At 40.0% G+C, this 23975-nt stretch overlaps 1 protein-coding gene across 3 annotated transcripts in view; it reads left to right on the top strand.

The window, feature by feature from the left end:
- ACE2 (angiotensin converting enzyme 2) overlaps positions 1-23975 on the top strand; it is a 40801-nt gene that overhangs the window by 1423 nt on the left and 15403 nt on the right. For all 3 annotated transcript variants that reach the window (XM_055339092.1, XM_055339091.1, XM_055339090.1), the window contains 8 exons: positions 5617-5775; positions 9309-9402; positions 10068-10211; positions 11628-11740; positions 14341-14446; positions 16698-16795; positions 19540-19709; positions 22283-22509. In XM_055339092.1, the coding sequence (XP_055195067.1) occupies positions 9330-9402; positions 10068-10211; positions 11628-11740; positions 14341-14446; positions 16698-16795; positions 19540-19709; positions 22283-22509 (931 nt within the window). In that variant the 5' untranslated portion in view covers positions 5617-5775; positions 9309-9329. The remainder of the gene's footprint in view (positions 1-5616; positions 5776-9308; positions 9403-10067; positions 10212-11627; positions 11741-14340; positions 14447-16697; positions 16796-19539; positions 19710-22282; positions 22510-23975) is intronic.

The following is a 23975-nucleotide window of genomic DNA, read 5'->3' as shown; positions in this document are numbered from 1 at the left end:
ATTGCCACCATAATTCTCATCATAATCAGGGTTTTAAAGCATTTCGTGGAAATGCCATAAGTTATTGAGTTAATAATTTTCCCAAGCTTACAGTGTCAACAGGAATATCTAAAGACTCTCTAAAATGATATATTAACTGGAAAATGCAATTGGAGGCTTAGTGAAAAAGCTAGCTAGTAATTAAAGTAACCAGGGGTCTGGAGGCTGGATTTGGGAATTCCTTCCTTCATTGTCACGGAGCTCTGAGGGACTTTCAAAGGTCACAGAACCCATTCAGAGCCCTACCAGAAAAACTGTGATTAAGCCAGTTCTGACAAATCTCAGAATGCTCTGGGAAAGCAAGATGCTTTGACAAGTGCAAGGATTTAGGACTTTCTTCTCTCACAGATATCAAAGCAGTATCCTTACATATTCGTGCTAGAAGCTGAGTAACATTATTTAAAAGATTTCGCAACACTTGGATAGCAATACATTCCTTCAAAAATGTAATTCAGGAGCTTATTTTTTCAAATGCTTAGTAGGCTGTGTGTTTAAATTACTGCTACTCACAGGACAGATAAAATCTGAGACCTACCACCTCCTTTGAAATTCCCCCAAAAAAGGTTTTCCATTTTTCTAAAGCTCAGGGAAATCCTGGAGATTTTGACAGCCCGGTATCATCATGGGAGATCATTTGTTTCTTATCTCATATTTTGGTCTTACCTCTCTTTATCTCTTTCTTGTTGCTTTTCTCTCACTTTTTATTTGCTCTCTGTTGGAGGTGCCTGTGGTGTCCTGTTTATTTGTTTTCATTCTCAGCTGGCTGATCCCATAGGGGCGGGTGAAAGTATACCAGCTTTATGCCCCCGGGCTCTGGAGCCAGACTGCCGGGTTCAGATCCTGGCCCCACCACTTTCCAGCTGGGTGAGCTTCAGTTGGTTAATTTGCCTCTCTGCACCTTCATTATCTCACCTGTGAAAAAGAACATTGTACTCATACCTGCCTTGTAGGGTGTCTGTGAAGCCCGAATTAATACCCAAAGCCACCAGAACAGAGCTTGAAGCTTATGAGCATGGGAGAATGACACAGTATTATTGCTATGGGTGTGGGAGGAAGGTATAACTGCAAAAGAGACATGTAGCAGTTCCGTGGAGTGCCCTTTGCTGAGAAGGCATGTTAAAGAATGAGACGTAGTGATGTTTATTGAAATCATCTCTGGATCATTAAGTGTTATTACTTTTAAATTGCAGTGGTTGATTAGAGCCAAGGCCAGAGAGGAAAGGGCATGAATCATAAAGTGTGGCCAAGCTGCAGAAAGTCTGGACCCTTTAAAGGAAAGAGAAAATATTAGGATGCAAAAGGGAAGCAGGTGCCACCAGCTACTAGCCGGGAGGGCAGTCCGGTGGTCAGGAGCCTCTGCTTTTCCTTGGTGGGTGGTGGGTACCTGGGTAGAAGAGCATGAAGTTAATTTTGGCTGACTCCTTTGGTTGGGAGCAGTTTCATGGGGTTTCAGACTTAGTTATAGGACATGGGGAATAAGGTGAAGGTTTTTCTTTGCTTTGACTATGGAGAGCCTTTAACAACAGCTTTACTGAGATATAATTTATGCACCATAAAATTCACCAACTTAAAGTATACAATTCAATGCTTTTTAGTATATTTACAGCCTTTTTAGTATATTACAGAAGGTTTATATACCACCTTCGGTACCATCTAATTTTAGAACATTTTCATCACTCCAGAAAGAAGCCACATGCCTGCTATCATTCTTCCTCCCAGCCCCTGGCCCTGAGCACCCACTAATCTACTTTCTGTCTCCAGAGGTTTGCCTGCTTTGAACATTTCATATAAATGGAAACATAACAATGTGTGGTCTCTTGTGACTGGCTTCTTTAAATTTACATGTTGTAACATGTAGCATCACTTCATTCCTTTTTGTTGCCAAAGAGTACTCTGTCGTATGATTTTTCTTTATTTTTTTATCACAAAAAATTTCAAATGTGTAAAAGAAGAGAGATGAGTATATTGAATCTCCTCATACCCTTCATCCAGCTTTACAAATCATTAACACTTTGGCCAGTCTTGTTTTATTTTTCTACACAACTCCACATTTATTGGATTATTTTGAAGGAAATCCAAAACATGATATAGTTTTGTGTGTATATTTTACCTTGGAGCACTCGAAGTATTTTTAAAACCACCTTAATAATAGTGCCATGCCAAAAACTTAATAACTCCCCAGTACTGTCAAATATCTAGTCAGCATTCACATGCACCCTACCGCCTCATCTTTCTTTTTTCAATTTCAGCTGTTTTGTTTGAATCAAGATCTAACAATATCCTCTCCTAATCATTTTGAAGGATGTACATTAGCTGTCTTTTGATCTACGGAGTCCCTCACTTTTTTATTTTGTATTTTTTGCAATTTATTTGCTAAAGAATTAAATTTTTGGTGCTATAGAAACTCCCACTTTCTGGACTTGCTGATTTGTGCCGTCTAAATATTGCTGACCATGCTCTTTTGTCCCCTGCATTTACTGTGAATGTATAGACCTAGGGCAGAGGGAAGAGCGCTTTTTCTGTAAAGGCCAGATAGTAAATATTTCAGGCATTGTGGGCCCTACAGCCTCTATTCAACTTTGGCGTTGTAGCACGAAAGCAGCCATAGACAATACATAGATGAGTGTGACTATGTTCCATTAGAACTTTATTTATAAAATCAGATGGTGGGCAGAGTCCTGATCTAGAGACTTGATCAGACTCAGGTTTCATCCTTTAGTTATTTAATAGGTATGGAAATTGAACTTCCACTACTAGCATGATGCAGGAATATCAAGCCAAGAAATTAACAAAAAACTAGTTCAGGTCCCTAGAGCTCTGGAAAAAAGAATAGCTTGGGATGGAAGAGTATGCCCTAAAAAGAAGAAGAAGAAGAAGAGGAAGAAGGAGAAGGAGAAGATGAGGAGGAGGAGGAGGAGTATGCCCTAGGAGGTCAAAATTCAAGGCAACATCATGTAATTGCGGGGGGGGGGGGCGGATTTAAAGTATAACACTTAGAGTATGGTAGTGATAAAATAAGACAGATATCTTCAAAGTACCTATATGCAGTATAATTTTAAAAAGTTCTATGACTGGGCCCTTTTGGGGATTGTGAGTTGTTTCAAGAGGAGATTGAGAATAAAATTATTCCTATAATTTGGTATTAAAGTTTTACCAGAAATTTTGCTTGACAGTAGAACATCCTGGATTGGGGGAAGAAGGATAGGGACTTAGAGGTGAGTGGTGGGTTGCATAGATGAGTCTGTGCCATAGATCAAACTCTTCTTTCCATAGCTCACTACTTCCCACTCATGTGTGCTGCAGAGAAGAATAGAATGTGTTGAATACTATCTATAATCGATGTTTGGAGCATTAGCTTTGGAGGCAAACATATCTGGGTTAGCACTCTGGTTCTTTCAATTACTCACTGTGTAACCTAGGGAAAGCTACTTACCTGCTCTGTGCCTCAGTTCCCTCATTTGTGAAGTGGAGACAATCACAACTACCTCACAAGATTGTTTGTGAAGATTAATTTAAAAAGTAGTTCCTGAGGGGTTGGTTGTATGTGCTCAATAAAAAGAGAAATCATTTTCCATTTTTACTGCCACTATTTTCATCTCTTGCCTGATCCATTGTCATTTCCACATGCCATTTGCATCATGTTATGTGCATGCTTGGAGCCCCTAAGTGATTCCCTAGTATTCAAAGAATAAAAGTGAAATTTCTTAGCCTGGAAAATGCAATTGTGCCTGAAGTCCTGCCTTTGGGATTGGTACTAGTTATCTATTGTGTTAAAAATTATCACAAGTTTAGCAGCTTAAAATAACACACATTTATAATCCCACAGCTTCTGTGGGTCAGGAGTCCAGGCATAGTGTAGCTGCATCTTCCATTTCTGAGTCTTTTTTTTTCCATTTCTTAGTCTTATAAAGTTGTAATCAAGGTCCTGGCTAGCACTGTGGTCTCATCTGAGGCTTGACTGGGGATGAATCCATGTCCTCAATTCCTCAAAATGTGGTCCTTTCCACAGAGTCATTCACAACACGGCATCTTGCTGCATCAAAGTCAGCAACAGAGACAGTTTTAGCAAGATGAAAATTACAATCTTATATAACACAAATATGTCCATCCTGTCACCTTTGGTATATTCTACTGGTTAGAAGTGAATCATGGCTCCTGCTCACACTCAAGGGGGAGGTGATCACACAAACGTGTACCTCCTGGTGGTAAAGATTATGGGCTCCATCCTAGAGTTTGTCTACCATGGGATCCAGGATCCAGGTGGTGTCACTTGATTCCCATAACCACTATTTATTTCTCCCAGCCCCTTTATGCACCTATGAATAATGGAGACAGAAGGATTTTCTATCTCATGGGATTAGGAAGTTCAAATGAAGTAAATTATTCTGCAAAGTACTCTCCATCCATCCAACTCCTACCTACTTTAAGGTCTTCTGCATGAGGGCTGGGCCAAATCTACTTGCCTGCATGAGTCTTTCTTTTCTGATAGCAGAAACTGTTTGGGCACTCAAAGTTTAGACATTATCATACGCTCTTATATTTTATTAATGAAACATTCATGATGCATATCTCAACTGTCTGATAAGTTGTCCTAAGCAACTTAAGGACAAAAAACTTTTTTCTATAAATTATAAAATAGCTACCTTTTTTTGAATGTTTAGGATGTATCAGATACTGTGATAAACATTTTATTATTTGTTAATTGTTCTCATCCTTACAACAACCCTTTAAGGTAAGTCCTATTATTACTCTCATTTTACTGGCTCAGAGAAGGTAAGTAAATTGCCTAAAGTCACACAGCTAGTCAGAGGTGTCTGACTTCAAGAATGGAGTCCTTCCTTGTCTCATATGCTACCTTTTAAATACAGTCTAGAAAAGTACAGTGTACAAAGTAATTGTTCATTTTCATCTTTGATAAATGGAAATTAGTTTTTACATTGAGAAAAGACTGCACTAGAAGAGTCTAGAGAAGTCCACTTGCCTATACTGATGTTCAAGATGGGGGCAAGTGAGTATCATCACCTGCTTGTTGGTTTCTTTTGCTGTTAGAAAATCACCATGGCTACCAAACGGCCATATTCTGGGCAACATTCTTTGGGGAACATAATTTAAGATCAGAATTCCTGGTAAGTCATGGCACCATGGAGCTCACTGCAAACTGTTTCTCATTTATTATGGTTCCCATTGTCATGAGGGGCTATATTCCCATTAAGTTTGTTCCAAGCTTTACTGGGCTCTCCCTTTAGAGCATTCATCCTCAAATCCCCAATTAACTCACCCACGTCACAGTACTAAGGCCATAAATTCCGGGGCCCCACAATGTGAATTATCTGTGAGAATTCATTTCCAGTTCTGGGGATAGGACCCTTGGGAAAACTAGGCACTGGGCCAGAAAGAGAGAGTGACCAAGAGTGGCCTGATCACTCATAACCTAAGCCTTGACCTTCAGCAAAGTAGAGAACTAAACCACTCAGGAAATATTATATATTCCACCAGATGTTTTTTTGGACAGTATCTTCTGTTCTATCTGTTCAAGCAGTGCCATTCTGACTTCAATTTTATTTTTTGTCATTTCAGAATAATGCTGGGGCCAAATGGTCTGCCTTTTATGAAGAACAGTCCAAGCTTGCCAAAACATACCCACTTGAAGAAATTCAGGATTCCACAGTCAAGCGTCAATTGCGGGCCCTTCAGCACAGTGGATCATCAGTGCTCTCAGCAGACAAGAACCAACGAGTATGTGAACATTCTAGCACTGACCCCCAGGAGCTGAAATATCTGGGAAACATTAAACATTAATATCCCCATGGCTGCTTCCTTTATCTGCAAATATAGTGCTGCTGACATTAGAAAGAGCTCTGTGCCTAGGTAGGGTGACCACATAATTTGTCATCCAAACTGGAATCCTTTTGCAAGTGAAAGAAGACACTGGTAATAATTATGTTAGGACACAAAGTTAAACTGGTGTTGTCTGGGCACTGTGTTGTATATGCATACTGTATACAGAAGTCGCCTTCGTAGGACCAGGCAGCCTGAAGAATATATTTCGTCTATGTCAGTTATGATCACCGGGGGTGATTTTGCCCTCTGCCCCAGGGACATTTGATGATATCTGGAGACATTTTTGGTTGTCATAACTGGGGGAAGGAAGCTATTAGACCTAGTAGGTAGAGGCCAGGGGTGCTGCTAAACATTCTACAATGCACAAGACAGCCCCCAATGACAAAGAGTTATGTGGTCCAAAATGTTAATAGTACCAAGCTTGAGAAGTCCTGTATGTGGTCCAGTCCTTTCCCCCTTTCATTCTTGACTCTTGTCTGCAGTATCTTTAACAAATGGCTAAGAATCTCAGCTCAAACTGCTTTAGAGGTGGGGGGGGTTCATCTCTTTCTAAGACATCCATATCATAGGTGGGTCCCCCTAATTGATGGAGGTGCTCCCTCCATTGAACATTAAATGTTTTACCTCTGCTTTGTTCTGCCTTCTGGATCCAAATCGCTCTTTCCTACAATAGTTTTTAAATAAATTATGGTAGCTCTTTTTAAAAACTAGTTGAGTCCTTTTTTAAAGAAAAATCTAGGCTAAACATCCTTTGCTCTGTCAATTTTCCTCTGTACAATGGTTTCAAGTTTTCTAACCAGTCCTAGTTGCTGTCTTCATTTTGTCAGTAACCTCAAAGTAAACATCACACTCTGAGTTGGTTCTGGTCTGCATGAAGGTGAGCAGGAATATGACGTTCTGCACCCTGTGTTCTACATCTATTAAGACAGTCTATGGGGATCCCTGGGTGGCACAGTGGTTTAGTGCCTGCCTTTGGCTCAGGGCGCGATCCTGGAGACCCGGGATCGAATCCCACATTGGGCTCCCGGTGCATGGAGCCTGCTTCTCCCTCTGCCTATGTCTCTGCCTCTCTCTCTCTCTCTGTGTGTGACTATCGTAAATAAATAAATAAAAAAAAGACAGTCTATGACTATATTTGGATTTTGTTTGCTTGAGTTGGGTTCTTTGATAGTCAGATTCCATGTTGGCTCATAACAATATCACTGTCCATGAAGTCTCTAAATCTCTTCTACCAATGTTGCTCTAAAATGATAGCTTTCAAAATTCTGCTCTTAAGTAGGTAGTTTGTTCAAATTAAAGCCTGTATTTTCCCTGTTAAAATAACATCTCTCGTCCCATCTCTCTAGCTTGGGAGCCAGCAAACTTTTTTTCTGTAAAAGGAAAGATAGTAAATATTTTAGGTTTAGTGGGCCATATAGTCTCTGTCACAATGAGTCAACTCTGCTGTTGCAGCAGGAAATCAGCATAGCTAGTACATAAACAAATGAGTGTGGCTGTGTTCTGATAAAACTTTACAAAAACAGGCAGCAGACGGTATTTGGTCTGCAGATCATAGTTTACAGACCCCTGATCTAACCTATTAAAATATTTTTATCTAAAATATTTGGCTATTTAACATCAAAGTCTTCTTTCTAAGTTGCTTTTCTTCTGGAACTCTGTGTTGTAATCTCCATCTATAAAAAGAAAAAATTCATGATAAGGACAAAGATAAAACCATATGGCACATATCTTCCTACAAGTTGATATTTGTTATTCCACATTCTTTGGATCCAATTATCTAACTTGTTATAATACACTTTATCTTATCCATTCCATACTTCTCCATCTTTTTCACAAAGACACCATGTGAAACCTTGCCCATTGGTCTTGTAGAGTCTCTAGACAGACTGATCTAGCCTGAGTGGAACCTGGATCCTGTATTTTTTTTATAAGATCCTAGGTAATTCTAACGTGGAGCCAAAGTTGAAAACCACTGAAATGCGTGTAAAAGCTTGGAATGTTTGGGGAGAGAGAGGACTCAAGGATATATGAATTTAATGGAGAGGAAGGAGGGGAGATTGAAAAAAACAGGTAGACAAAGACCATGAGGAGTTTTGTGCCATGGTAACGAATTGGATTGATTCCTTTGGACTGTGGGATCTTGTTGATGTTCTAAGCATGGGATCTATTTCATGTTTTAGGATAATGATTCTTGTAGCAGAGTGAAAGAACAATGGAAGAGGGAAATAGGAGAAGGGAAATAGCCTTTCATCCAGTGCTTCTTAAATCAAATGTGAAAGATAACCAGTTCCTTCATTCCTTCCTTTCTTCCTTCCTCCCTTCTCTTCTCTTCCCTTCCTTTCCCCCCTCCCTCCCTCCTTTTCTCCCTCTCTTATTCCCTTTCTTCTCTTATTACCAAATCCATTGTAGATCAATACTTGGTTAACTTCATTGCTCACATCTAGATGTCATGGAAATATCAAACGGTTTTAAAAAGTTAATAAAAATTTATTCCCTTTAAAAAATGTATTCTCTTGATTCCTGTACTTACACAGAATAGAAACAAACCATTTACTCTCTTGTACTGGTCCACAGACCACACTTTGAGTAGCACTGCTTAACTCTATTACCTTTACTCTCCTTTACCTCCATGGTAAAGTTTAAGCTCTTTAGTGTGGCACAAATGGGCCCTCATGACCTGGCCCCTGCTGACCTTCCATCCTTATGTCCCCTCCTTCCCTAAGTCAGTATCACTATGCCAGTTTCCTTCAATGTGTCATCACTTCTGGAAAATGCCTGCTCTTTCCCTACCTCCATCCATCTTTTTTTTAGGCTCTGCCTTCTATCTCCTTTTTCTACTTGACCAATTCCTACTTCTCTTCCAAGACACAGTGCTAATGCCCCCTCCTCTCTGAGGCTATTCCTGAATTTCCAAGTTATTCATTTATCCACTCTGCCAGACTTCCACATCACTTTTTCATGACAGTTATACCACTTGTCAATTGGTTATGTAATTATTGATTTCATGGCTGCCTCACTGTCCCATGACTGTGGGGTCCTTGAGGACCAGTGACTTGTTCATGTCAGAGTTATTAGAGTGTAGGACATAGTAGATGTTCAGTAAATGTGTACTCAAAGAATGTTAAATGAAACAATAAAGACATTTCTCTGTGCATGTGTACCTGAGCAACATCCTTGGAATTTTGGTAGATCTGTTTATTTCAGCCACTCCACATATATTTATTACGTGTTTCTAAGGCTCTGTGCTAGTTGATGGGGGTAGGGATAGAGATATCCCTGCCCTACATAAAGGAGGATACTGGGAAAAGATGTGAACTGCTATATTTTGAGGCATAAAAAAATCACACGGTCAAAAGGACATCTTTGCCTTAGCATTCTATACAGCAGATATCCCAGCTTAAACGTTATTTATTCTGTTTAATTTGCAGTTGAACACAATCCTAAATTCAATGAGCACTATCTACAGTACTGGAAAAGCTTGTAACCCAAGTAATCCTCAGGAGTGCTTATTACTTGAACCAGGTAGGTTATTAATTTTGAGCAATGATTATGAAATTTAATTTTTTTACTCTAAGTTTTAAAGATTTTATTTATTTACTTACTTGAAAGAGAGCGCAAGCATGTGCCCACACACTGGGGTTGGGGCAGAGGGAGAGAGAGAGTCTCAAGCAGACTCTACACTGAGCCCAGAGCCCTACACAGGGCTCAGTCCCACAACCCTGAGATCATGACCTGAGCCGAAATCAAGAGTTCGATGCTTAATGCTTATCCGACTGAGCCACCCAGGTGCCCCTTTTTACTCTAAATTTTAAAACTGAGATTGGCACTAGATGTTGACTTTGTGCCTTTCAAATGGGTAATCCAATGATAAGATTCCAAATAGGTGTTTCAACACATAGATGAACTTTTAACTTTTAACAAAACTTCATGGTAAATTATATCACATTCCAAGTACTTTAATTAAGTTAGTTGCCAAATGATTTCAATGGTTTATTTTCCTTGCAGAAATATTTTGAAACTATAACAAAGATGAAGAAATCAATAAATCATGAGATTTAATTTAATTACCTTATGACCTTGTTGTCTGCCAGCCTTACTTGTAATCCTTTAAAGCTCACATAATTGTTTATGAATAAAAATTTTTGCAAATGCATGTTTATTTCCTATTGGGTGCTTTGCAATGACAGGTTTGGATGACATAATGGAAAACAGCAAAGACTACAATGAGAGGCTCTGGGCCTGGGAAGGCTGGAGGTCTGAGGTCGGCAAGCAGCTGAGGCCATTATATGAAGAGTATGTGGCCCTGAAAAATGAGATGGCAAGAGCAAACAGTAAGTTCACTGGTTGGTAGAGGTCCTGAAGCCCTCTCTGGGGCTGTGGGCTATTTCTCAGGAATTACCAAGGCTGCCCTTTGATAGAAGAGGCATCCCTAAATTAATGATCATCTGCTGAACAAATTCAGGTTATGTGTCTCAAAGAGGAAAGTATTAGGGAATAAGGAAAGGTGCACTGACTTTCTAGACTTTAAAGAGCTCAATTAGAGAGCATCAAACAAATCACTTGTCTGGGAAAGTGTCAGGAGCTTCCCAAGGCAACCTGGGGATTGAGTAGGGATTCTGTTTCTCATATAGGATGGAAGACAGAGACACTGTCTTTCCCCTAAACTCCTATCTGGCCACAGTTTATTCTCAAAGGTCATTTGTGTGTTTAAGTCAGGGTGGTGTCCCAGAAAGAAAGAAAAAAAGATGAATTTAGGCTGGAAATCCATTATGTTCTGCAGTTGTAATTATAACTCAAATCGTGGGGTCATAAGACTTTTAACATGAGGCGGAATTTCCATATCTCCTAACTTATTCTCCTGCCCGAATAATGAGCTGGAGCTGTGGCATTATGAGTAACTTTATGCTTTGGTGATTCTCAGCACCCTGGGGTTGAGTAAGGAAGAATTTTTTTTCATCTGTTGTTTCTAAATGTCTTTCCCTGCCACTTAAACTTCTATTCTCAAGCCACGAGCAAGCTGGAGATTGTAGCTTATCACTATATCCTTCCGTCCAACGAGTTCTTCCTCTCCTCCTCCTGATCATTCATTGCCAATATGCATACAAAAAAAATTATTAAAATACATTTGCAAACTTCATTGGCTAATATCCTAATGCAAGCTCGTGTTTCCTGATGCTGAGATACTACATGTAGCACAAAGAGATGTTCTGCGCAGACGTATAATTTGCAAACAGAGGCTCACTATGGCAAGGTCTAAGATGAGTTGAGTTAGATTTGAAAATATAAGGTCCTAAACAAAAGGAGAATTTAAAAACTCAAATCCAATCACGTTTTAAAGCCAAAGATGTAAACTGAAGTATGGAGAAGATAGAGGCCAGGCCGAGGGCTAGGAGACTCAGAGTGTGCCTTTGCCTCTTACCAGTAGTGTGACCCCGGACAAATGATTTCACCGTCTAAGAACATCATGCTAATCTGCATGGTGGGGATTTTACTAATGTCAGTCTTGTAGAGTTTTTGTGCATGTTAGATGAGATAATGCATTAAAATTTCTGGCAGAGAGCAAGTGCTTAACAGACACTAGCTAGTATTATTATTCATTTCATGCCTTTGAGTTATTATTTAGAAGGGCAATAAAAATGTGACACATCTTTGGATTTTTTTAACCTCCCAGCAAGGTTAATTTATATATACTGTGCTTCATCTCTTTATTTCCCTTATGTTCTCTTCCTTCTCCTTTTTAAAAACAGATTATGAGGACTATGGGGATTATTGGAGAGGAGATTATGAAGAGGAGTGGGAAAATGGCTATAACTATAGCCGCAACCAGTTGATTGATGATGTGGAACATACCTTCACACAGGTAACCAAGGAACCGTACACAGAGACAGGTGTAGGGCAGTGCATGGGAAGAAGGGACAATGACCAAAGGCATTTGGACTTGTTCTTAACACACTAGTCAGCCATTCCCAGGTCTCAGAGTTATGGAATATTAGAGCTTGATAAGATTTTAAAGAATAATAGGGCAGGGGCACCTGGGTGGCTCAGTGGTTGAGCACCTGCCTTTGGCTCAGGCTGTGATCCCAGAATTATGGGATCATGTGATCACGTGATCCTGGGATCAAGTCCCCCATTGGGTTCCCTGCAGGGAGCCTGCTTCTCCCTGTGCCGATGTCTCTGTCTCTCTCTCTCTCTCTGTGTCTCTCATGAATAAATAAATAAAATCTTTAAGAAAAAAAGAACAATAGGGCAACCCCTATGGATGTTCAGAACTGCTCTGCTTTCTTCCCCTTTTTAGCCACTGAATTGACCAGGAATTGCCAATAGCAAGATTATAAAAAGGAAAGATTACAGGGAGGAATGTCTTTTAGATTATAAGAAAGAATAGTCTTGGTGAAATACTTTGGACCCACACTGTCTTACTTTGTTAGCAGAGCTGTAGGCTTTGCTTCCTTCCTCAGGACAACTGATACTATTCTTTCCCTACCTTTGACTAAGGAAGTCTTTTAGGAAGGGAGAGTATCCCATGGACATTTCACAATGTCTCCTTCTTTCTTCATTTTGGCTCCCACTCTCTCCCTTACCCCTGTGCCTTCAAACTTCTTATGTAGACCTCTCTGTCATAGCCTTAGTTAGACAAAACTATCAAAAATGGAAGTTGGAGAGGGGTACCTAGGTGGCTCAGTCAATTAAGCATCTGTCTTTGGCTCAGGTCATGATCCTAGGGTCCTGAGATCAAGTCCTGAGTTGGGCTCCCTGCTCATCAGGGAGTCTGCTTCTTCCTCTCCTTCTTCCCCTCCCCCTCATTTGTGTACTCGCTCTTTCAAATAAATGAATAAAATCTCTTATTAAAAAGAGGAAGTTGGAGACACAACTCCCCAGAAAAGAAATGGGCAAAAGATTTGAATGAGTACATCATCAAAGACGTTATATAAATGGCAGATAAACAAGTAAAAAGTTGTTAAAGAAGTGCAAATTAAGACCATGATTAAAAACCACCACACACACACATACACACACACACAAAAAAAAAAAAAAAAAAAAAAAACACCACACAGGGCAGCCCGGGTGGCTCAGCAGTTTAACGCTGCCTTCAGCCCAGGGCGTGGTCCTGGAGACCTGGGATTGAGTCCCACGTGGGGCTCACAGCATGGAGCCTGCTTCTCCCTCTGCCTGTGCCTGTGCCCCCTCTTCTCTCTTTTTCTCTCTCTCTGTGTCTCTCATGATTAAATAAATAAAATCTTAAAAAAAAAACACCACACAGGGGCGCCTGGGTGGCTCATTCAATAAAGCGTCTGACTTTGGCTCAGGTCATGATCTCAGGATCCTGGGATCGAGCATCGGGCTCCCCACTCAGTGAGGTTTCTGCTTGTCCTTCTCCCTCTCCTTCTGTTCTTTCCCCAACTCATGCTCTCTCTCTCTGTGTCTCTCTTAAATAAATAAATAATCTAAAAAAAACACTACACACATGCTAGAATGGTTATGGTTATAAAAGATTGGCATAGCAGGTGCTGGTGTGGATGTGGAGACACTGCTGAGACACTGTAGAGACACAGAAATGCAAAATGGCACAACTGCTGTGGAAAGTGGTTTGGCATTTCTTAAAAAGTTACACATTTATTATATAATTAAAGTATTCCACTCTTAGGTATCTATATGAGAGAAATGAAAATATAGATCCATACAAAGACTCATACATGAATGCTTATAGAAGTATAATTCATAATAGCCCCAAACTGGGAACAACCTAGTTGTCCTTTAACTGGTGAATTGTTTCCATGAGATACTAAATGAAGCAAACTTGGATGTATTCATACAATGAAACACTACTCAGTAATAAAAAGAATGAATGACTGATACATGTAATAACATGGATGAACCTAAAAATTATGCTGAGTGAAAGAAACCAGACACCAAAGGTCACATACTTAATGATTTCATTTATATGAAATTTCTAGAATAGACAAAACTATAGGGACAGAAAGCAGTTCAGTGATCTGGAGCTGAGGGTGGGACTGGATTTGACTGCAAATGGGCACAAGAAAAGTTTTTAGGTAATGGAAATATTCTAAAACTGGGTGGTAGTGAAAGTTGCCTAACATAAATTTACTAAAACTCATGAAACTATACATTTAAAAATGGGTGAATTTTGTGGGATATAAATGGTACTTCAATCTATAAACAAAGGAAGTAGGTATCATCTTAAAAATGAATATTTTTTGCATCAGCTTTCATTTTGGGACCTGTATTCCTCCAGGTATGTTTAATGCTTTATGCAATGAAGCTAGTCATTATCAATATCTGGGAAGAAGAGATGTTTTCAAACTTTCCAGAATATTTGAAAAAAGAAATCAGAATTTAGGGAAATTCTAATTGTCTAAAGACGTTCCTATTTTTAGTGTTGGGAATTGGAAATTGGAGTAGGCTACTCTTGGTCTTAAATTTTCTTTCTGGGCTTTTCAGATTATGCCATTGTATCAACATCTTCATGCTTATGTGAGGACAAAGTTGATGGACACCTACCCTTCCTATATCAGCCCAACTGGATGCCTCCCAGCCCATTTGCTTGGTAAGAAACTCCAGGAACTCTCGGTGTACTTTGTTCTTTGTTATTTCCACCAATAATATTGTTTTTTGGAAGGAGGCCCAACATAAAACTTTTGGAAATTTATGCGAATGAAGTTAGTAGCATTATCAAAATCACATTTTGCAAGCACTTTCTTCAACATTAAAGCCATTTAAAATTGTTCTTTATTGCATTACTTTATTTTACACACAAAAGGTTATTATGTTGGCCACAGTCCAAAGGATAAGGAGTTATTTAGGATAACTAGAAAGAAAACTCCGAGTTCAAATGAGAGTGGAAATTGGGAAAATAAGTTTACAATTTAAGTTGATTAACTAAGCTCTTGAGGTGGAGCTTGGCATTTTAGTATTATATTGTTAATGCTTGGTAGGCTGGGGGTGGTCAGGGGTGAGAGAAAGGCTTTCTAGAATTAAGGTATAGCTTGAGTGAAAGCTTCATAAATTTATTCTAAACTGTAGTAGTTCACTGGAATCATATGGGTTATGAATGAAGTTTTTGCCATGAAGAAAAATGCCTAGCTTAAGAGGAGACTCAATCTTCCAAGAACTTTCTATCCTGCCATGGAGACTTTGTAGACCATGAAAGACCTAGGGTCTTTTACTGAATCGTCTAATTCCCTTATAGAGAGTGGCCATCCTTCCTTCATCTGTACCACTCCATAGAAGCTAAGGTCAAATAGAATATGTGTTTGAAAAGTCATGTCATGCATACATAGCGTTCCTACCAAACTAAGCTGCTGGTAGCTAATTCTTCTCAACAGCCAAAGCTCTCAGCAGGAGAGAATATGGACAAAGGGCCTGTAGAGACTTTTACTCTAAGGCAATATATAAGTACTCTCTACAATGTCTTTAGCAGGAATTCTTCAGTAATTTAGTTTCTGCTTAAACCTGTCTGGTGTGATGTGGCTCTTCCTTCCTTCCAAGGTAGATGAATCTATTGCCACGTGGCACCAGTTATAAGCAAGTTCTACCTTATACGGGACTGAATCAACACCCCTCTAATGTCTTCCATTCTTTACATCTAATTCTATGATATGAGGTTACTGAGAATATGTTCATTCTTGTTCTATAAGATGGCCTTCTAGATATTTTAAACAACCATTGTATAAGGCATAGCATAGTACCTGGCACAAGAGTACGTAACCAATATATTTTAGTGAGTATTATTGTTACCATAATGTATACGCTCTTTGCTTTTTTTCCAGTGAAATATCCTACACAGATTTTTAGCCATTCTTTAAAATCTCAATTTTCTAATTGTTCTCCTTTGGACAAACTAGCCCTTGCTGATGTCTTTGTCTTCAAATATCATGCTCATAATTGAACAATTACTCCAGATGACGTTTGGCCAATATAGAGTAAAAATGGTACCATGACTTCCTTTGTTTTAGACACTATAATTCTATTTATTTACCTTAAGATCACATTTGTGTTTTGGAAGCCATGTCACACTGTTTGTTGGGTCCCTTTTGGTCTTTTACATGTAGACTGTGTTTCAGCCTAAAGTCACATATCACATATTTTTATATTGGATACATCTTTCCTTAAAATTTAAGCATAGGCCATTATACTTATCTATACTAAATTTTATTGTTTAAAACATGAGTTCATTGGAGTATTATTCATGTAGTTATGTTGCCCCATTCCTTTGGTACCAACATTCTGGTCTTGCCATTAGATTGACTTTTTGTAGATCCATCTTGCCGTTTAGGGTCTCTGACCTTGGAATCCAATTTAGCATTTATTTGAAATGTTTGAAAAATTACCCAATTAAGTGTATTGCTATAGTATAGTGACAAAGGTGGAACTTTGTTACTAGTTAGTAGAGATTCCTGAATGATGATCCTATATGATCTCTCTTGAGTCCAATATTAGGAATTACTAATAGCTTAATTTGCAATATTTTGTTCCATGAATGATGGATTATATGAATGTTTCTAATCTATAGTAGCTATGATGTTGCATATATTTAATAAATTGTGCCTTTGAATTGTAATTTGAAATGGGAGAAACAGGGATAATCTTAATAAATCTTAACCTTTTAGAGGAGATAGTAAAAGAAGAGAGCCTTGAAAATTTTAAATAAGAAAACAAAAAGAGGTAATGAAAAGAAACTAAATTAAATCTAGAATACTGTATGGCCTACTTACTTATCCTAATTTATGCAGTGTGTAAAATCAGGTCTATAATTCTGCTGTCTTTGCTATGTATTAACAAAATCTTTTTTTAAATAGGTGATATGTGGGGTAGATTTTGGACAAATCTGTACCCTTTGACAGTCCCCTTTGGACAGAAACCAAACATAGATGTTACTAATGCAATGGTGAACCAGGTAGGAAGAGGCCTTAAAAACTAAATGAACTAGGGGTGGTGGAGGGGGAGGAGGGCGGGGGGTGGGGGTGAATGGGTGACGGGCACTGAGGGGGACACTTGACGGGATGAGCACTGGGTGTTATTCTGTATGTTGGTAAATTGAACACCAATAAAAATTAATTTATAGGGATCCCTGGGTGGCGCAGCGGTTGTGCGCCTGCCTTTGGCCCAGGGCGCGATCCTGGAGACCCGGGATCGAATCCCACATCGGGTTCCCGGTGCATGGAGCCTGCTTCTCCCTCTGCCTGTGTCTCTGCCTCTCTCTCTCTCTGTGTGACTATCATAAATAAATAAAAAAAAATTAAAAAAAATTAATTTATAAAATTAAAAAAAAACTAAATCTAAATCCTCAACTTCATTTCTTTTTCTGCCATTTTTCTCTCCTTATCTTTTGCATATAAAACCATGTAGAGGGGCCTGGGTGGCTCAGTCAGTTAAGCATCTGCCATCAGCTCAGGTCATGATCCCAGGGTCCTGGGATTGAGCCCCCAAATTGGGCTTCCTGCTCAGTGGGGAGTGTGCTTCTCCTTCCCCTGCTCTCTCTCTCTCTCTCTCTCTTTCCTCCTCAAATAAATAAATAAAACCTTAAAAAATAATAAATGTATTTCTTATGTAGCTATCTTTTTATGGGAAAGTCATTTACAATGTCAGTAACATCAAGTACCTTGAATGATAAGTATTGTATTGATCTTGAGAGATATTAAAAATGGAGATGACCTGAGTTTTCCATTAGGCAGTAAGATGTGAAATTACTGACTGGTTGGCATTATTCATTCCAGAGTTAGTCGCTGCGAGGTAATCAGCCTATAATCTCTATGAACAGGAAAAAATGATATCCTTAGGAGATTTTTGCATATTTAAAAATTCACTATTGTTAGAAGTATTATGAGTCTTTAATTTTTAAATTACTTTTTTGTTACCATCTTGGCATAATGGTTTAGATTCACTGTGTTCCCTGCCATTGGTGAAATCATTTTATAATTACATATTTTTCTATTTTTCTATTCAGCTAACAATCTACATTTTCTGGGTACAATTTATGGTCATACTTCTATTGGCTGTATAAAATGTCCTCAGAGAGTTGCATCATGATTTCCTTTACTATTTACATATTGCTAGATTTTTCCTTGATACCAGTTTTAAACCTGTAAACAGTCATGCAGTGAAAATCTTCACATACATAACATATTCCTTGGAAAAGGCCATACCAAAATAAAAATGTGAAGCTGCAAGGGCCTCCAAACTCCCATAGCTATACTAGGTCTGGTTTCACAGCTGAGCAACAGCAGAGGCCCATCTGCATATAGCTCCTTAGACTATCTCCAGGATTGGTACATGCACCATCTCTCCTAAGGTCATCTTGACAACAAACCAATGAGACTATCAGGACGGGGATTGTGATGGATCCGTGTTGTAGGTGAGGCAACTGAGGCCTGGGTAAATGACTCACCCGAAGTCACAAAGATAATCAGTAGCAACCAAGGTTTGAGGTCAGAACTCCTAATATTTCCAGTCTCATTTTCCATTCATTCATTCTGCATTTAATAGATGTTAACTGTGCTTACTAGTCTACACTGTTCTGGTATACATACGTTCATTCTGCTTGAGAATGCCATACCTATTAATATCAATATTGCCTTTAAAGGGCAATAATAAAAAACATCCACAGTGTCACATCCTGTTTCAAATCCCCAAAGGCAATAGAGGAGAAAAACCAGACTTGACTGGTCTTTGAGATCAGAGAAAGTTTTCTGTGTCACCCAAAGTGATTCATGAATTATCTGCTAGTTGTACAATCTTAGTTTGCCTCATGTGGGCCTTATTTCCAAAGAAGTCCTGTCAGCTCCCAGAAGGGTTTGCTAGATGGCAGATACCTACTGCTGTCCCTCTCCAGTTCTGGAACATTCTGAAACTTTAGATTCCCATACAGACTATGAAGCCAATGCCTAGCTACTTACTGACCACTGTGTCACATGCAGGCCTATTTGGTTATAGAAGTCCGTGACTTCATATGCACTTTATTGTTTCTGTCTTCCACTGAGCCTAATAGCACGGTCTCCTCCCTTGAAGGGGCTCAGTCAATGATGGTTTGTTTGAGTTGAATAGTATTTTAGCAAAGGGAAGGTCACTGTTGTTTATACTTGGAATACAAAAAGTAAAGACAAAAACATCATACATAATATCATGCAGTTGACTGTTAATTTTTTGTATATCTCCTCATTAATATCACATTATATAAGTGGTTTATATATTTTACTTTTTAACTTCATGTTAAATTATAAAAACATCAATAAAAAGTCTTTATAAATTGAATTTATTTAGATTTTCCATTCCATGAAGACATCATTATTTATTTAACCATTCTGGTGGAGGTTTCCACTTTTTTCTTTATTAAAAGTCATCTTACATGTTGTACACCTTAAATTTACAGAATGTGATGTGTCCAATATGTCTTAATTTTTAAAAGTAAACAAAACCCCCCGATTTTAAATGGAATTCTTTGACCTAACTTCTGAGAATTTCCTAGGTTAGTTCCCTAGAGACAGGATTACTGAGATAAAGAGTATAAACACTTTGAAAGCTTGACATGTCCATACATGTCGCCAGATTGCCTTCCAGAAAAGTCATGCCTCTGTACATAGCCAACAGAAAGAATGCAGTTATTTTAATGCTAGAATGAAATGTTTTTTTTTTTTCTTCCAGAGCTGGGATGCAAGGAAGATATTCAAGGAGGCTGAGAAATTCTTTGTGTCTGTTGGCCTTCCCAACATGACTCAAGGATTCTGGGAGAACTCCATGCTAACTGAGCCAAGTGACAGCTGGAAAGTGGTCTGCCACCCCACAGCTTGGGACCTAGGGAGGGGTGACTTCAGGTAGTGAGGATGGTCCTTATATGGCTGTTACTAAACTGGGAAACAATGGAGACAGTGATGAGGATGGATTTGGATTTTTTCTCTGCTTTCCTGAGCACAGAAGGGATGTGTGAACTCCCCTTAAATGAGGGCTCAGGAGTCCATGAGAACGTATCTGGGCTTTTCCAGAAAAAATGGAATTATCAGCAGGCCCTGTCTTGAACTTTAGACAGTTTGCCTCACTTGAAATAATATGCACCCATTAGATTCACCAGGTCCTGGGAAGGGTGGTATCCCCATGAGAAAGATTTACAAAGGTGGCTAGGTGCACCAGGCATTGTTCTATCCCTCCATGTTTCTCTCCTGTGAATGAGACAGGACAGGTGAATAAATAATCTGGGATAGAAGAGAGAAAGGGACACCTGGGTGGCTCAGTGGTTGAGCACCTGCCTTTGGCCCAGGGTGTGATCTTGGAGAGCCGGGATCGAGTCCCGCATCGGGCTCCCTGCATGGAGCCTGCTTCTCCCTCTGCCTGTGTCTCTGCCTCTCTCTCTCCCTCTCTCTCTGTCTCTTATGAATAAATAAATAAAATCTTTTTTTAAAAAAGAAGAATAGAGAAAGTGGTACGTGTTATAAGAAAACCACAGAGAACACTCTATGGGGAATTGGAAGAGAACTGACTACACCTGGAATAGGCTGTAGGTTCAGACAGGGCTTTTCGGGTGACATTTGGATTAGGCTTAAAAGATGAGAAGGGTTCGGACAGAGGGAGCTGGGAGGAGGACACTGGGCTGGGAGAAAAGCAGGATCAAATGCAGAGAGGCAGGACCTGGCATTGTGTACTGGAACCAGCAAGTTAGGCTAGAATAAAGGTCATGTGAAGAGGAGCCTGGGCTATGGTGGAGTGAACCCAGGCATTCGAACCCCAGGTGTGGCTGGGCAGCCTTGGGCAAGGTATTTGACCTTGGCTTTCATTTTCCTTATCTACAAACTGGAATGGTAATTTCCAGGTAGCAGGTTTGTGACTGTCTTAGGTTGGGTTTCCCAGCTTGAGAAGAAGATTCTCGTACAAATGTTTCATTGAGGGACGAAGTCAGGCAAAGGGGAGTGAGGGAAGCAGGGTGGGAAGGAGAAAGAGTTAAGTAAGGTGTGGTCTCTGTTGGAAACTTGGCCTTCAGCTTGATCCCACTGGGCTCTCCGGGGCCTGATGTGTATCACAGTTGATCACACCTTGAACGAAGAGGACTGGACTTTTGTAACCCCACATCAGTCAGCCACTGGCTGTGGACTGCCCCAGAGTGTGGGAAGACATTCTCTCCTGGTTGAGGCACCTCTCCTTTAGCCAAAGGCAGTGCACAAGGAAGCAGCTGTTGGTTTTTAACAGCGATGACTCAGGCTAACTGAGGGCCGGGTGGCTCTGCCTGGTGGAGCTGGTCTGCGCAGGACCCCAGTGGCAGGACCCCAGAGACATCCACTAGAGTGGTGCAGATAGCCCTTTTCTGTGAAGGGTCAGATGGTAAATAGTTTAGGCTTTGTGGGTCTCTGTTGCAACTACCCAGTTCTGCCCTTGTGGCATCAAAGCAGCCATGGATTATACATAAACAAATGGTGCCTGTGTTCCAACGAAGACTTATTTATCAAAAACAGTTCACTGACTCTGGTGCTATAGTGAGGCTTAAACATATGTACATTTCCTAGCCTAGGCTACTAGGTACTGCAGACATGAAATATATCATAGCTCTTCTTGTGATTGTTTAAAAAAAGAAGAGAGAAAAACCAGGGTAGAAAAGCAGGTCGTACTGGACTGTATTAAAGAGGTTGAGTTTCTTCCCCAGCACTGGGGGAGACTTAAAGGAGATTTATCAGGGGGTGACATGGTCAGAGTGGTAAGAAAATTAATTGGGAACCATACTGAAATATGACCCCTGTGTTCACCTGAGTGCGACTGCTCTGGCCAAGTCGAACAGGACCACTACCTAACTGCCAAATGCAGTCCTTATTGCATTGGGTCACTGAAGCCTTAGACGAGGTTTACAGGTTTTCTTTAAAATGCCACTTTTCATTGGCTTCTGCCTTGTCCTGCTCTTCTGGACTTCTTTGACCTCTTTCTCTCTCTGAATCATCTTTCTCTACTCTGTATGGGACCACCTAGGCCTTTGTTTTTGGCCCTCTTTCCTTTATTTTTTTATGAAAGATTGTATTTATTTATTCATGAGACACACACACACACACACACACACACACAGAGGCAGAGACACAGGCAGAGGGAGAAGCAGGCTTCATGCAAGGAGCCCAATGTGGGACTCGATCCCAAGTCTTCAGGATCACGCCCTGGGCTGAAGGTGGTGCTAAACCATTGAGCCACCCAGGCTGCTCTGCTTATCTTTCTATTAGTTTGTGAGCAATAGGATTCAGCCCTGCCCATCACTTTATATTGAGCACTTTGTACAGTTTCAGAAGTAAGTCCTCAAGATTCATTGGTGAACAAATTTGCAAAGATGATCCAAGCTACCAAAATCCTATACTGCTCTTACTATGATGATTAAATTAATTTCATTGAGATTAATTTTAATCTTGCCCATTTTTTTGTTCAGGATCAAGATGTGCACAAAGGTAACGATGGATGACTTCCTGACAGCCCATCATGAGATGGGACACATCCAGTATGACATGGCATATGCTGCACAACCCTTCCTGCTAAGAAATGGAGCTAATGAAGGGTTCCATGAAGCTGTTGGGGAAATCATGTCACTTTCTGCAGCTACACCCAACCATTTGAAAAACATTGGTCTTCTGCCTCCTAGTTTTTTCGAAGACAGTGGTATGGACGTTTTTTCATGGCTTGTTTTGGGGATTCTTTAGTTGGTTGTGGGCAAAGGTATTTATTATCACATGTGGGATATAGTTAATTTTTGCCACATAAAGTATATGATATTTATGGGTAGCTGGAATTGCTACTGGTAAAAACATTTTTTAAAGAATATATCACAAGGGGCACCTGGGTGGCTCAGTTGATTAGGCGTCTGACCCTTGATTTCAGCTCAGGTCATGATCTTGGGATTGTGAAATTGAGGCCCATGTCAGGCTGGGCGGACAGCCTGCTTGGGTTTCTCCCTTTCTCTCTCCCTCTGCCCCTCCCCCCCTCCCTAAAAAAATAAGAATGTATCACAAGCCAACTTGTGGTTTTGTATCTTTGAAAAAGGCATAAGAGAGGTGACTGAATGAATGGTCTTGGAACTCTAAGAAACATCTAACGGGGGCGGGGGAAGATGCTAAAACAGGCCCACAGAACTGAAATGGCTTATCCAAGGTCACCCAGCTAATTAGTGTTAGAATTCTGACTAGATCCTTCTGGTTCTAGGTAAAAACCACCTAAAATGTGAGAGCAGGAACATTCTAAAAACCGTTTTGCAGAGGTAGCAAACTGAAGACAAGAGGGGAAAAGTAATGAGCCTGAGGTCAAAGGCAACATAGCAGAACAAGAACCAGAGTCCTAAAGCTTTCCCCATAATATTATGCAAAGCAAAGTGTGATTTGAAATTTGAGTTCTTAAAGAACAGGTGGTGGAATATCAAGACTGGATGGGACTGAAATGTTTTCTTCACCCAGCTGAAGCATAAAATTGCCCCTGTAACATCCCCTCAGCTCCATGCTATCCTTCAACATCTTTGCCCAAGGCAGCCTGTTTCTCGTTGGATGGCTGGGACTTGATGGCACATGATGAATGTTCGCGAGATCCAGATTCTTCACTGAACATGCCGTGGCTTTTGATTCTTCCTTGTAAAAGGATACTTAGAGCCAAATATGTTCTCTTCTGTACATTTCTCTCCCCTCATTTTAGTTATTTAGTTCAAAACATCAGCTCCACTGGCTGGAACGTTTGGTCAATGAGGTCAAGGTCATAAGCTCCATCTTTGTGAGGGCAATTCACTGTGCCTTGATTTCTGGCTCCAGACTTTGGTAATCTCATGAAGGCCTGGGAGTAGTCAGTGTAAAGCCATCATCACATCTGAAAGTTACTGTAAGCACAGACCCAGTGGGTAATAGACGAGTAACAACATCCTCCCATGAAGGGAGCAGCAAAGGATAGGGAGTTCACAGCAACCACACACGTTGCCTGATTTTAAAATGTAATTTTTAAGTCAATTAACAGACATCTATTTATTTTTATAATTTTTTAAATTTTCCCTGACACCAGGCAAAGATGATTGAATCACTAGGATAGTACTAGACGTGGTTATACCATTGGTTTGAAAAACTCTTGCTTCCTTCCTTGGCTCTACCCCT

The sequence above is a fragment of the Nyctereutes procyonoides genome, unplaced genomic scaffold (genome assembly GCF_905146905.1).
Source record: "Nyctereutes procyonoides isolate TBG_1078 unplaced genomic scaffold, NYPRO_anot_genome, whole genome shotgun sequence".
Classification (NCBI taxonomy): domain Eukaryota; kingdom Metazoa; phylum Chordata; class Mammalia; order Carnivora; family Canidae; genus Nyctereutes; species Nyctereutes procyonoides.
The sequence above is the reverse complement of the archived record's forward strand: the minus strand, read 5'-3'. Positions and strand labels throughout refer to the sequence as shown.